Below are 13,849 nucleotides of genomic sequence, written 5' to 3' on the forward strand. Positions count from 1 at the left end.
TGGAGTCTGGATTTGAAGTTTTTTTGTTGTAATATAGCAACTTTCATGTCTGTAATTGCGTGACCAGAGAGATTGAAGTGTTCTCCGACTGGTTTATGAATGTTATAATTCTTGACATCTGATTTGTGTCCATTTATTCTTTTACGCAGAGACTGTCCAGTTTGACCAATGTACATGGCAGAGGGGCATTGCTGGCACATGATGGCATATATCACATTGGTGGATGTGCAGGTTAACGAGCCCCTGATAGTGTGGCTGATGTTATTAGGCCCTGTGATGGTGTCCCCTGAATAGATATGTGGGCACAGTTGGGAACAGGCTTTGTTGCAAGGATATGTTCCTGGGTTAGTGGTTCTGTTGTGTGGTATGTATTTGCTTCGGGTTGGTGGGCTGTCTGTAGGCAAGGACTGGCCTGTCTCCCAAGATTTGTGAGAGTGTTGGGTCATCCTTCAGGATAGGTTGTATATCCTTAATAATGCGTTGGAGGGGTTTTAGTTGGGGGCTGAAGGTGACGGCTAGTGGCGTTCTGTTATTTTCTTTGTTAGGTCTGTCCTGTAGTAGGTGACTTCTGGGAACTCTTCTGGCTCTATCAATCTGTTTCCTCACTTCCGCAGGTGGGTATTGTAGTTGTAAGAATGCTTGATAGAGATCTTGTAGGTGTCTGTCTCTGTCTGAGGGGTTGGAGCAAATGCGGTTGTATCGCAGAGCTTGGCTGTAGACGATGGATCGTGTGGTGTGGTCAGGGTGAAAGCTGGAGGCATGTAGGTAGGAATAGCGGTCAGTAGGTTTCCGGTATAGGATGGTGTTTATGTGACCATCGTTTATTAGCACTGTAGTGTCCAGGAAGTGGATCTCTTGTGTGGACTGGACCAGGCTGAGGTTGATGGTGGGATGGAAATTGTTGCAATCATGGTGGAATTCCTCAAGGGCTTCTTTTCCATGGGTCCAGATGATGAAGATGTCATCAATATAGCGCAAGTAGAGTAGGGGCGTTAGGGGACGAGACCTGAGGAAGCGTTGTTCTAAGTCAGCCATAAAAATGTTGGCATACTGTGGGGCCATGCGGGTACCCATAGCAGTGCTGCTGATCTGAAGGTATACATTGTCCCCAAATGTAAAATAGTTATGGGTGAGGACAAAGTTCAGCCACCAGGTTAACCGTGACATTATCGGGGATAGTGTTCTTGACGGCTTAACTATTTAACTTGATGGCACTGCTATGGGTGCAAATTGGATACAATTAACTTAGGCTTGAATAGAGACTGGGAGTGGCTAAGTCATTATGCAAGGCAACCTATTTCCCCTTGTTTTTTCCTACCCCCCCACCCCCGACGTTCTTGTTAAACCCTGGATTTGTGCTGGAAATGGCCCACCTTGATTATCATACACATTGTAAGGAGAGTGGTCACTTTAGATAAGCTATTACCAGCAGGAGAGTGGGGCGCGGGGAGGTATTTTTTCATGCTTTATGTGTATAAAAAGATCTACACTTTCCACAGTATGCATCCGATGAAGTGAGCTGTAGCTCCCGAAAGCTCATGCTCAAATAAATTGGTTAGTCTCTAAGGTGCCACAAGTCCTCCTTTTTCTTTTTGCTGAACTGATTGTTATATATCTCTGTAAACACTGACTTGGGAGCCTTTCCAGCGCAGCCCCTAGCCTTGGCTATAAGGGCAGTCCTGAAACCTTTCCTGTGGCTAAAGAGTGGTTGCCTCCACTCATGTTAGGTTTGCCAGTCCCACTGTGGATGAGCCAGGGGCTGCTAATGTTGTCCGTCAGACTTGCTCAGAGAGGAATTAGGTGATGTGGGAGGCTCCCAGCATCCTTGAAGGGGAGGAGCTGAACCAGAGTTGACAAATGAGAAATTTTTCAAATATTTCCTTAGTTCAGACTGTCCCAGTTTTAGTTAATTGCACGTGTATTCCCCTACTGCCATCCCTTCAGGTAACCCAATTAAGGTTTTTGACTCTCAGCCATTACCTCTCTTGGGTGGAGAACCTGCATCTCTTTCCCTCCTGACTAGGGCTTTAAGGTTGCATTGCTCTGCCTCAGTGGGATATCCTTAAGAGCCTGTGCTTTGCTTTCTCTCCCACGGCTATGAACCTTATTGCCAGCAGTTACAGTTCCCACCTAGCTCTTCTGAAGCAGGAGTGGGGGAGCAGGGGCGTCAGGTGCTGGGCTGGGGGCAGTTCTGGGGCAGAATCATAGAGTAACAGGGTGGAAGGGACCTCAGGAGGTCAACGAGTCCAACCCCCTGCTCAAAGCAGGACCAATCCCCAATTTTTGCCCCAGATCCCGAATGGCCCCCTCAAGGATTGAACTCTCAGCCCTGGGGCTAGCAGGCCCCTGCTCCAACCACTGTGCAGGGGGAGCAGAGGGGGTGGTGCTGGGCGCATGGGGGGCCAGTACTGGGGGGGCGCAGGCGCTGGGGGAGCAGGGGGGGGGAGATTAGGCGCTGGGCTGGGGGGGCTGGGAGCGGGGGGGGTCACTGCGCAGGCGCCGTTAGCGCACCGCTCCGCCCCCTGGGCTTCGCTGGCAGGTGGCGCAAAGGCACGTGCCAGGCCGGCAGCTCGTCGCGCGCGGGCCCGCTCTTTACCCGGAAATAGCCGCCCTGGCCCGGAAGTGACCCTCATCCTGCCGCGCGGCTCTCTGTCGCCGGAAGCACAAGCTCTGGCTCCGTACCCGGAAGCGGCCGGCGTCCCACGGCTGTCATGGCGGCTGGCGGGAGCCTGAGCCGGGCGGAGCGGAAAGCGGCAGCCCGAGCCGAGATCCTGCAGCAGGAGGAGCAGCGGGACCGGCGCAGACAGGTACCGCCCCCTCCCGTTAGCCCGGGTCCCTCGCCCGGCGCCGCCGCGCGGTCCTGCCCCGCCGGCGGCCGCCCGGGCGGGCGCGGCGGGTGACCCGTTCTGTGCTCTCCGGGTGCCAGGTGTCCCGGATCCTGAGGAAGCCGGCGGGGGAGCGGAGCCCGGAGGAGAGCCTGCTCCTGGGCGAGTGCGAGGACATCGTGCGGGAGCTGGAGCGGCGGCGCATGAAGCGCGAGGGGCTGCGCAGGAGGCAGGAGGAGGTGGGTGCTCGCCCGCGCTGGGACGTTGATTCCCGCCCTTGCGGAGCCCGCTGTAGTCCCTGATATCCAATGAACCGCTTAGCCACGTGAGCACCTCAGGCCTCCGCCCTCCCTCGGATCCCTGTCCACTTGCCCTGCTCCTTCAAAGGCATGGTCCTAATCTTCAAAGCCACTAAGGATCAGGACCCTGCACGTCTCTGGGACCGTGAGGATCACACTACCTAGAGCAAAGCCTGTGAGAGCTGGAAAACCCTCAGTAGAGAGGAGTCAGATATGGAATGAAAGTCCAGACTAGACTAGTGAGTCTCAGGCCTAACCTTTGGTAAAGGTTTCCACCATAACTAGAGTGACACTTGCAACAAATATTTTTTCCACTTAAAGAATAAAGTCAACTGCAAACAGAGCTTCCTCTAACCAGACAAGGGAGAAGAGACAGACTCTGGTAAGGACTTCCGTGTTGCATGAACTCCAATAGTATAACAATGAGTGGCATTAAGAAAAAACTGGAGGATAGTTTCTGTAACCTATAGAATTAGTCTGACAGGGAAACTGTCAGAAATGGATCCAACTCAGTGGAGAATTGTCCTTTTGGGAAAGGACATGTAAAGGTGTCACCCTCTAGGAGATTTCTAACCCACTGTCAAGGTTTAATAGTCCATGTCAGTTCTTTTCTATTCAGAAAATAAACTGCTCTGACTGGCTTTGTAGGCCAGCTTTCCTGACCCCTCTCTTCCCCCCTCCCCCCGGATGAGACGCCACTGCAGCTTCCAGGGATGCAGAATGAGAATCAGGGAGTCTAACTGGTATTTATTTTGGTTTAGTTCAGGTTTGGGTTCAGTTGTATTCAATGTGTTTGGGTTCTTTTCTGGTTCACGCCATCATAAAATCCCAAAAAACTTCAGTAACTGATTCAAACTAGGTCAAATCAAATGTCAATCTGATTTAAATTTAAAAAAAGAATTGAAACTGAAACTGTTTTGATTAACTTTTACATGAGTTTTCCTAGTGTTCTTGTGCTGTCAAACAATTATTTTTTTATGAACGATACGTTTGATCAAATTAAAATAACATCTTGTAAGATTTTCTGTGTTGTATTGGACCTGTGCGGTGAAAGGATACTTTTGAAGCCTGAAAACGTTCTTTCACCACTCGTGATGCTGGAACTGTCAATTGAGTCATCTTGGGTATGACATTTCCAATGGTTTAAAATGATTTCTTTCTTAATGAGATGTGGCTCATCTGCAAATGAATCAAGAGTTGTCCCAATCGTTTTTAGAGCTTTTCTTCATCCAGATATGTTTATTTTTGGAGATTTCATGAGCTTTAAGAAGAAGTTGCAGTTCATCATCCAGTCTTTCAATTTCATATGTGTCTGACATTGATTCTATTACATAATTATTTTCTAGTCTGACTGAAACATTTCCATTTTCATCCACGTTTTGGTTAAATTAAATTTTACCTTGACTTTGTCTTCTTGTGACAGTAGGAATTGATACCTAGGATCAAGGTATGCACATGAGAAAAAGATATCCTTTGCAAACAATTTTTTTTTCTAATTTTTTTTAATTGAAGCCAGTAAGGATTCAGTAAAAAGAGAAGAGACTAGAAGGGAGTTAACCAGCAATTTGCATAGAGTGACACACTGCACCTTAGAGAGATTGCTCTAACTTCCTTGTCTTCTCTTTAGGTTTGTGATGAACCAGAGGAATTAAAGAGAAAGGTCATTGAGCTGGCTGCAGCTGTCCGAAGTGCGAAACACCTGGTCATCTATACAGGAGCTGGGATCAGCACGGTAGGGTTAAATGGGATGAGTTGTTTAAGGCTGCTGGAGCTCCTTCAGCAGTGATTCTATGCCATAAATTCTACAGAGATCTTTCTTGGTTAGTGAGTGGATTGCATGAGGCCAGGTAGGTGTGTAAGCAAAGTATTAGGAGTCCTAGGATCCTGTATTCAGACTGAGATTGGCCCACAGTTAGGGTCTGGACGATGGGCAGGACACCTTCACATTTGTGTCTCAGGAAGTCACTTGTTGGTCAGGAGAGGCTGAGGCTCTGACTGCATACAAAGATCTTTGTCAGAGCCCTTCTGGGTTAGTGTGAAGTGCTAGGCAGCAGCCAAGATCACTGTACAAAGAATGTCCTTTTTGATCTGATCAGTAAGGCCACTCCTTCAGATTTCTCCTCAAGACCCACTTCTGTCCTATAGCCAATAAGAAATTGGCCAGTTAATGATGGCTAGGTTGAAGGGCAGATGGGTCTAGCAGGCACTTCATAATTTTTAAATTGTAAATATCTATAAAAATGGTCTGCCTTTGTGGTCCCTGCTGGGAGAAGTGGGTGTTGAAGTCTGGCACATCCCCCTGCGTATGTCACTTTTCACTTTTGATTGGTTCCTGCTTCAAAGATTTCACATATTTTCTTATCTTTTTCTACAGCCCCTATCGGAATGGGGGCATGATTGAGACTGAGGTGTCTGGGTGCTATAGTGCAGTAGACAGTTGTGCTGGAGTATGGCCAGCAAAGATGCCATCATATCTGGAGGAACTATGGAAGGATTTAGGAATTGAGTTCTTTGTGGGGAAATAGGAAATACTGAGTGGGAAAAAGTGGCAGAAATTATATGAATTATGCGAGGGAGGAGAATACTAGGGATGTAACATAAAAATGCAGAAACTGAATGAGTGGGGCAGATGGACAGAATGTTGCCCTGTGAAGGATGATGATTCTGGATGAATTATCAGAGTGAGTTAAGCATGGAGTTCAAACAAGTGAGAGAGGGCTGATGGATTTATTGGGGAATGTAGGAAGTGAGAATCAGATAAACTATCAAAGCTGGACTGGTGGCGTGGGGAGCGTTCTCAGCAGGTCTCATTTTCCTCTTGTTTCTTCTGTAATGCAGGCAGCTTCAATCCCTGACTACAGGGGTCCGAATGGAGTCTGGACATTACTGCAGAAAGGGAGGAGTATCAGGTAAGCAGATGACATTACTATTTTTTTTTCCTTCCGCTCTAATGGGGTGACAGTCTTTGCAACCCTCCAAAGGGTATTTTTCTGGGCTGCACAGCAGAAGGCGAAGACTGAATGTGGGATTAACAGCTCCTCTTCTGTTCCTTTTTCCTTTCCCAGGGCTACAGATCTGAGTGAAGCGGAGCCCACGCTCACCCATATGAGCATTGCCTGCTTACACAAGCACAACCTGGTAAGGTCCTAAGCTCACTAGTGCTCTGGTACCTGGATCTGAAGGAAGAGGCTGGAAAATCAACAGAGACCAGTTGCTGGGGGAAAAAGTGTTCCTTGGATTATTGAACATAGTTACTGTTACCTACGGAAGGTGGCCAGATGTCCACATGGAAACAGCAGGGTTTGTGCTCCTGTAAAAACCCAGTGTCTTATTGGTGTAACCAGGGGGAAAGTAATATAAAATTCTTACCAGTACGGGGCCAGGAGTGGGCCCCCGGAAGGGGCGGGGCTGGGGGCAGTCCTGAGGCAGCTGCCTCCTCCTCCTCCTCTTCCCCCCCACCCCCTTGGTGGGGCAGGGCAGCAATGTTAAAGCACTGCTGTGGCAAAGGACCCTCCTTAAAGCGCTTTAATGTCGCTGCGTACAGGCTGGTATCGGCTTCTTACCATTACTCTGTACCGGCCACTTTCACCCCTAGGTGTAACTCCCACCTTTTGTAGCAACACCTTTTCCATAGCTGCCTCGCCCCCGCCTTGTTAGCCTGTTCGTGTGGGTGGGTGAGGGTTCCTGTTATAAAACTTCTAGCAGAGTAATAGTGATAACTCCTAGCAGAGCTTTATTTAGCAGTGGGAGCCCTTTAACTTCTGTCATAAGTGTATGCTGGTTTCTGTGTCTTCTCAGTCATTTCTTGCCCACCCTGCTTGGTTTCTGCCAACTCTGCTCAAATTCTGGGGTTGTACTGGGGTCAGTCTGTTTTCCTCATTGGTGAACACTTTCAGAGTTCCATGCCATGTCAGCTCTGCTTCCTTCCTTCCAAGGTACAGCATGTGGTGTCTCAGAACTGTGATGGGCTCCATCTACGGAGTGGGTTACCCCAAGCAGCAATATCTGAGCTTCATGGAAACATGTACATAGAGGTGAGTAGCCAGGGCAAAGGCTTGCTGTTCTGTGGGCTCATGTGGGTTGTGGGCTGCTGGCCTGTCTCCCCAGTCCATGAAGGATTAAACTCTGCACCCGGAATCTGTTCAGGCCCTTTCTTCAGGGCACTATTTATGGGTTGCAGTGACAGTCTGTAGAAAACCCCCAAATGAAACAGTTTAGCATAAATCCAGCAGCTCTTCCTCAGTCCTCCTATAGACAGACTGCCTAGGCATACTCCTGCCACAGGAACTACCCTACTTCCTGTAGCTCCCACCTAGAAAATGAGCTCTTTCAGCCTTATAGGAATCCGATGCTCATCAGGCAGTCACCTGACCCCTTTACCAGCTGGGTCTGAATTCCCTACCAGGGCGAAACACCTGTTGTTAAAGGGGCTCTGCTCAAACCAAGGCTAACTGATGCAAGGCCCCTGGCCTTTAAAAGAGCAAACTTGCCTGTTACATAACTGCATTTCCTTGCTTCCTTCCTGCACAAGGTCTGTACTTTCTGCACACCCAATAGAGAATATGTGCGAATGTTTGATGTGACGGAGCGCACAGCCCTGCACAGACATCATACAGGCAGGATGTGCCATAAGTGTGGGGCACAGCTGAGAGACACAATCGTCCATTTCGGGGAGAAGGGGACCTTGAGGGAACCTCTGAACTGGGAAGCAGCAACAGAGGCTGCAAGCAAAGCAGATGTGATTCTGTGTCTGGGTTCCAGCTTAAAGGTAACTGTAGACGCTCAGTGAAGATTGTTAGCAGCATTCTCCTTTGGTGATGCGCCCTGGCGCGGAGCAGTCTTCTCCCAAACACCCTGGTGTCTGGCCTCGCCCACCACATGTGATAAATCCTGGTGCTTGGTAGTCTCTCTTCTGACTCCTCCCTCGTCCCCTTCCTGGTAATAAATTCCACCTACTTTCACAGATATATTCCAGCATTTACATCTGCATTTGGCTATACTGACAGTCTCTATTTTATGCCAGGTTTTGAAAAAGTATCCACATCTTTGGTGCATGAGCAAACCCCCCAGTCGCCGTCCAAAACTCTACATTGTGAACCTGCAGGTGAGATGTTAAAAAATGGGAAAAGCCTTATGTGAAATGATTCTGCGCCTACATCCTGCTGTATGGGGGAATTCATACCCACAAAGAGTCTGGGAACTAGACAGTGTGAATTTGAGCAGGGGACAGATTGGGACATGGGTTCCCTGCCAGAATACAAGGCTGTTAGGTCTGGACAGGGTGCTGTGCAGGGATCATACAGGGGTTGCTCATTCAGCCTGTCTGGATTTTTATCTTCACTTCCTTGGCCCCCCACAGTGGACTCCAAAGGATGATCTGGCTGCCCTAAAACTGCATGGGAAATGTGATGATGTTATGAGATTACTGATGGAAGAACTTGGTCTGGAGATCCCATGCTATGACAGGTGAGGAGCCTCAGGCCTGGTGGCTGCCTCATGTTTACTGACAATAATATTCATCTATTCTATAGAGAACTCACTCCCCCCGCCCCCCCTTCACTTCCCTCCTACAAAGCCAGTCACTTCTGTCATCCTCGTTTTACAGATGGGGAAACCAAGGCACAGGGAAGGGAAGTGGTTTGCTGGCACTGGGATGAGAATGGGGAAGTTCTAAATTCCTAGGCCTGGGCTGAGACTGCACCCTCCTGTGCCTGTTTACCACAGAACATTCCTCTGCCTGCTCAGCACTATATTTTAGTATTTGTAGTTTTTAATAGTGATTTTCATCGTCACCCAGAAGGCGCTGTCAGCAACTCCTGGCAGAAATGAGGCAGTGAGATGTGTGCAATGGCAGAGCAGTCCAAAAGCCTGCCTTCCAGGGGAGGGCACAAGAGGTGATTTTAGTCACATAGCCACTTCTTTGGACTGAGTGAATAGTAGCTGCTCACTGGCTACATCGAGGATGGAAGAGTGTAATTTTCAGCAGTGGGTTCAGTTCCTGTGTGTGGTAGTGCTGAGTTCCCCAGCAGCAGGACAAGGAGCCTTTCTTACACATCTGTCTTGTTTTGGTAGAACAAAGGATCCTATCTTCTCTCTGGCTATTCCCCTTAGCCCCAGTGAAGAAGGCAGTCACAGCCGGAGACTTGTGGCACCACCATGGAGCCTGGAGGAGGCGCAGATGCAAGAGCAGCAGCGAGAGCCAGCTTCTCAGCTCAGCCTCTCTCTCTCAGGTGGCTGGTTTGGCAGGGGTTGTGCAAAAGGCTCCAAGAAGAAAAAAGTAAATTGACTTTGTAAATTGCCATTTGAACACTATATTTTTATGGAAATACATCAGCTGCTGCCATTCAGGATGGCTTTTCCCTGCTGCCCTGGACTCAGCTGGGTTTGCCATGAACTCCAAACATAGACTCTGCTGATCTGAGGTGGGGGCAACTGGAAAAAACTGCAGGAGCCATATTTTCATGCAACTATTTACTGTGCGATGACAAAGCTCAGAGGACAGCTGGCTGTTAGGTAATGGGCCTTGCACTCTGACACCTTTCCCTTAACCTCAGCACTTACACTCTGTTCTCTAGCAGCACTGGCAGGCTGGTGCACCTGCTGTTTCTCTGCCTTGTGGGGTACTTTTTGCTAAGTAAAGAAGCCTGGACTTTCTTGTGGTTCTGTGACTGGCTAGTGGGGGTGACCCTGGGCTGGGCACAGGGCATCCGGGATGCAGGAGCCGGATCGTGTCCTGCCCTGGGCTGGAGGGCGCGGGCCTCCGGGATGCAGGAGCCGGATCGTGTCCTGCCCTGGGCTGGAGGGCGCGGGCCTCCGGGATGCAGGAGCCGGATCGTGTCCTGCCCTGGGCTGGAGGGCGCGGGCCTCCGGGATGCAGCGGCCGGATCGTGTCCTGCCCTGGGCTGGAGGGCGCGGGCCTCCGGGATGCAGCGGCCGGATCGTGTCCTGCCCTGGGCTGGAGGGCAGGGTCTCTGGGATGCAGGAGCCGGATCGTGTCCTGCCCTGGGCTGGAGGGCAGGGTCTCCGGGATGCAGCGGCCGGATCGTGTCCTGCCCTGGGCTGGAGGGCGCGGGCCTCCGGGATGCAGCGGCCGGATCGTGTCCTGCCCTGGGCTGGAGGGCGCGGGCCTCCGGGATGCAGCGGCCGGATCGTGTCCTGCCCTGGGCTGGAGGGCGCGGGCCTCCGGGATGCAGCGGCCGGATCGTGTCCTGCCCTGGGCTGGAGGGCAGGGCCTCCGGGATGCAGCGGCCGGATCGTGTCCTGCCCTGGGCTGGAGGGCGCGGGCCTCCGGGATGCAGGAGCCGGATCGTGTCCTGCCCTGGGCTGGAGGGCGCGGGCCTCCGGGATGCAGCGGCCGGATCGTGTCCTGCCCTGGGCTGGAGGGCGCGGGCCTCCGGGATGCAGCGGCCGGATCGTGTCCTGCCCTGGGCTGGAGGGCAGGGTCTCTGGGATGCAGGAGCCGGATCGTGTCCTGCCCTGGGCTGGAGGGCAGGGTCTCCGGGATGCAGCGGCCGGATCGTGTCCTGCCCTGGGCTGGAGGGCGCGGGCCTCCGGGATGCAGCGGCCGGATCGTGTCCTGCCCTGGGCTGGAGGGCGCGGGCCTCCGGGATGCAGCGGCCGGATCGTGTCCTGCCCTGGGCTGGAGGGCAGGGTCTCCGGGATGCAGCGGCCGGATCGTGTCCTGCCCTGGGCTGGAGGGCGCGGGCCTCCGGGATGCAGCGGCCGGATCGTGTCCTGCCCTGGGCTGGAGGGCAGGGCCTCCGGGATGCAGCGGCCGGATCGTGTCCTGCCCTGGGCTGGAGGGCGCGGGCCTCCGGGATGCAGGAGCCGGATCGTGTCCTGCCCTGGGCTGGAGGGCGCGGGCCTCCGGGATGCAGCGGCCGGATCGTGTCCTGCCCTGGGCTGGAGGGCGCGGGCCTCCGGGATGCAGCGGCCGGATCGTGTCCTGCCCTGGGCTGGAGGGCAGGGTCTCTGGGATGCAGGAGCCGGATCGTGTCCTGCCCTGGGCTGGAGGGCAGGGTCTCCGGGATGCAGCGGCCGGATCGTGTCCTGCCCTGGGCTGGAGGGCGCGGGCCTCCGGGATGCAGCGGCCGGATCGTGTCCTGCCCTGGGCTGGAGGGCGCGGGCCTCCGGGATGCAGCGGCCGGATCGTGTCCTGCCCTGGGCTGGAGGGCAGGGTCTCCGGGATGCAGCGGCCGGATCGTGTCCTGCCCTGGGCTGGAGGGCAGGGTCTCCGGGATGCAGCGGCCGGATCGTGTCCTGCCCTGGGCTGGAGGGCGCGGGCCTCCGGGATGCAGGAGCTGGATCGTGTCCTGCCCTGGGCTGGAGGGCACGGGCCTCCGGGATGCAGGAGCCGGATCGTGTCCTGCCCTGGGCTGGAGGGCAGGGTCTCCGGGATGCAGCGGCCGGATCGTGTCCTGCCCTGGGCTGGAGGGCAGGGTCTCTGGCATGCAGCGGCCGGATCGTGTCCTGCCCCGGGCTGGGCGCAGGGTCTCCGGGATGCAGCGGCCGGATCGTGTCCTGCCCTGGGCTGGAGGGCGCGGGCCTCCGGGATGCAGCGGCCGGATCGTGTCCTGCCCTGGGCTGGAGGGCGCGGGCCTCCGGGATGCAGCGGCCGGATCGTGTCCTGCCCTGGGCTGGAGGGCGCGGGCCTCCGGGATGCAGGAGCCGGATCGTGTCCTGCCCTGGGCTGGAGGGCGCGGGCCTCCGGGATGCAGGAGCCGGATCGTGTCCTGCCCCGGGCTGGGTGCAGGGTCTCTGGGATGCAGCGGCCGGATCGTGTCCTGCCCTGGGCTGGAGGGCGCGGGCCTCCGGGATGCAGCGGCCGGATCGTGTCCTGCCCTGGGCTGGAGGGCAGGGCCTCCGGGATGCAGCGGCCGGATCGTGTCCTGCCCTGGGCTGGAGGGCGCGGGCCTCCGGGATGCAGCGGCCGGATCGTGTCCTGCCCTGGGCTGGAGGGCAGGGTCTCCGGGATGCAGCGGCCGGATCGTGTCCTGCCCTGGGCTGGGCGCAGGGTCTCCGGGATGCAGTGGCCGGATCGTGTCCTGCCCTGGGCTGGAGGGCAGGGTCTCTGGGATGCAGGGTCGGATCGTGTCCTGCCCTGGGCTGGAGGGCAGGGTCTCCGGGATGCAGCGGCCGGATCGTGTCCTGCCCTGGGCTGGAGGGCGCGGGCCTCCGGGATGCAGGGGCCGGATCGTGTCCTGCCCTGGGCTGGAGGGCAGGGTCTCTGGGATGCAGGGGCCGGATCGTGTCCTGCCCCGGGCTGGGCGCAGGGTCTCCGGGATGCAGCGGCCGGATCGTGTCCTGCCCCGGGCTGGGGGCAGGGTCTCCGGGATGCAGGAGCCGGATCGTGTCCTGCCCCGGGCTGGGGGCAGGGTCTCCGGGATGCAGCGGCCGGATCGTGTCCTGCCCTGGGCTGGAGGGCGCGGGCCTCCGGGATGCAGGAGCCGGATCGTGTCCTGCCCTGGGCTGGAGGGCAGGGTCTCTGGGATGCAGGGGCCGGATCGTGTCCTGCCCTGGGCTGGAGGGCAGGGTCTCCGGGATGCAGCGGCCGGATCGTGTCCTGCCCCGGGCTGGAGGGCAGGGTCTCCGGGATGCAGCGGCCGGATCGTGTCCTGCCCCGGGCTGGAGGGCAGGGTCTCCGGGATGCAGCGGCCGGATCGTGTCCTGCCCCGGGCTGGGCGCAGGGTCTCCGGGATGCAGCGGCCGGATCGTGTCCTGCCCCGGGCTGGGGGCAGGGTCTCCGGGATGCAGGAGCCGGATCGTGTCCTGCCCCGGGCTGGGCGCAGGGTCTCCGGGATGCAGCGGCCGGATCGTGTCCTGCCCTGGGCTGGGGGCAGGGTCTCCGGGATGCAGCGGCCGGATCGTGTCCTGCCCTGGGCTGGGGGCAGGGTCTCCGGGATGCAGGAGCCGGATCGTGTCCTGCCCTGGGCTGGAGGGCAGGGCCTCCGGGATGCAGCGGCCGGATCGTGTCCTGCCCTGGGCTGGAGGGCAGGGTCTCCGGGATGCAGGAGCCGGATCGTGTCCTGCCCCGGGCTGGGCGCAGGGTCTCCGGGATGCAGCGGCCGGATCGTGTCCTGCCCTGGGCTGGAGGGCAGGGCCTCCGGGATGCAGCGGCCGGATCGTGTCCTGCCCCGGGCTGGGCGCAGGGTCTCCGGGATGCAGGAGCCGGATCGTGTCCTGCCCTGGGCTGGGGGCAGGGTCTCCGGGATGCAGGAGCCGGATCGTGTCCTGCCCCGGGCTGGGCGCAGGGTCTCCGGGATGCAGCGGCCGGATCGTGTCCTGCCCTGGGCTGGAGGGCAGGGCCTCCGGGATGCAGCGGCCGGATCGTGTCCTGCCCCGGGCTGGAGGGCAGGGCCTCCGGGATGCAGCGGCCGGATCGTGTCCTGCCCTGGGCTGGGGGCAGGGTCTCCGGGATGCAGCGGCCGGATCGTGTCCTGCCCTGGGCTGGGGGCAGGGTCTCCGGGATGCAGCGGCCGGATCGTGTCCTGCCCCGGGCTGGGGGCAGGGTCTCCGGGATGCAGCGGCCGGATCGTGTCCTGCCCCGGGCTGGGCGCCCTCGGGCGCGGCCTCCTTGGCGTGAAAGCCCCTCGGGGGTGCGGCTCCGCCCCGGCCCGGCAGGGAGGCGCCAGAGGCGGGGACTGTTGTCACCTGATCGCGCCGGGATGGCGGCGCCCTGGGCCGGCCTATCGCCGCCCTCGGTCGGGTGACGGAGGCGGCGGCGGC

General features: G+C 56.5%; 1 protein-coding gene across 2 annotated transcripts; it reads left to right on the forward strand.

Annotated features, from left to right (window-relative positions):
* Positions 1-2,656: 2,656 nt before the first annotated feature.
* On the forward strand, positions 2,657-9,768 carry SIRT7 (sirtuin 7). 2 transcript variants are annotated; one of them, XM_074971029.1, is made up of 10 exons: positions 2,657-2,807; positions 2,927-3,064; positions 4,752-4,856; positions 5,963-6,033; positions 6,190-6,262; positions 7,060-7,158; positions 7,656-7,892; positions 8,148-8,228; positions 8,484-8,590; positions 9,197-9,768. In XM_074971029.1, the coding sequence occupies exons 1-10, from the start codon at positions 2,712-2,714 to the stop codon at positions 9,408-9,410; spliced, it is 1,221 nt and encodes a 406-aa protein (XP_074827130.1). In that variant the 5' UTR covers positions 2,657-2,711; the 3' UTR covers positions 9,411-9,768. The 2 variants fall into 2 exon arrangements, with proteins under 2 accessions (XP_074827130.1, XP_074827131.1); XM_074971030.1 differs by having other exon boundaries at positions 9,236-9,768.
* The last annotated feature ends 4,081 nt before the right edge of the window (positions 9,769-13,849 follow it).

This window comes from Natator depressus, chromosome 14, assembly GCF_965152275.1.
Source record: "Natator depressus isolate rNatDep1 chromosome 14, rNatDep2.hap1, whole genome shotgun sequence".
NCBI classification, from domain to species: domain Eukaryota; kingdom Metazoa; phylum Chordata; order Testudines; family Cheloniidae; genus Natator; species Natator depressus.

What these genes read in the sequence shown, in the direction of transcription:
- SIRT7 (XM_074971029.1), top strand. Translation starts at nt 2,712, where the DNA reads ATGGCGGCTGGCGGGAGCCTGAGCCGGGCGGAGCGGAAAGCGGCAGCC. An exon ending in AGCGGGACCGGCGCAGACAG is followed by an intron (nt 2,808 to 2,926) that starts GTACCGCCCCCT and finishes TCCGGGTGCCAG; the next exon opens with GTGTCCCGGATCCTGAGGAA. An exon ending in GAGATCCCATGCTATGACAG is followed by an intron (nt 8,591 to 9,196) that starts GTGAGGAGCCTC and finishes TTGTTTTGGTAG; the next exon opens with AACAAAGGATCCTATCTTCT.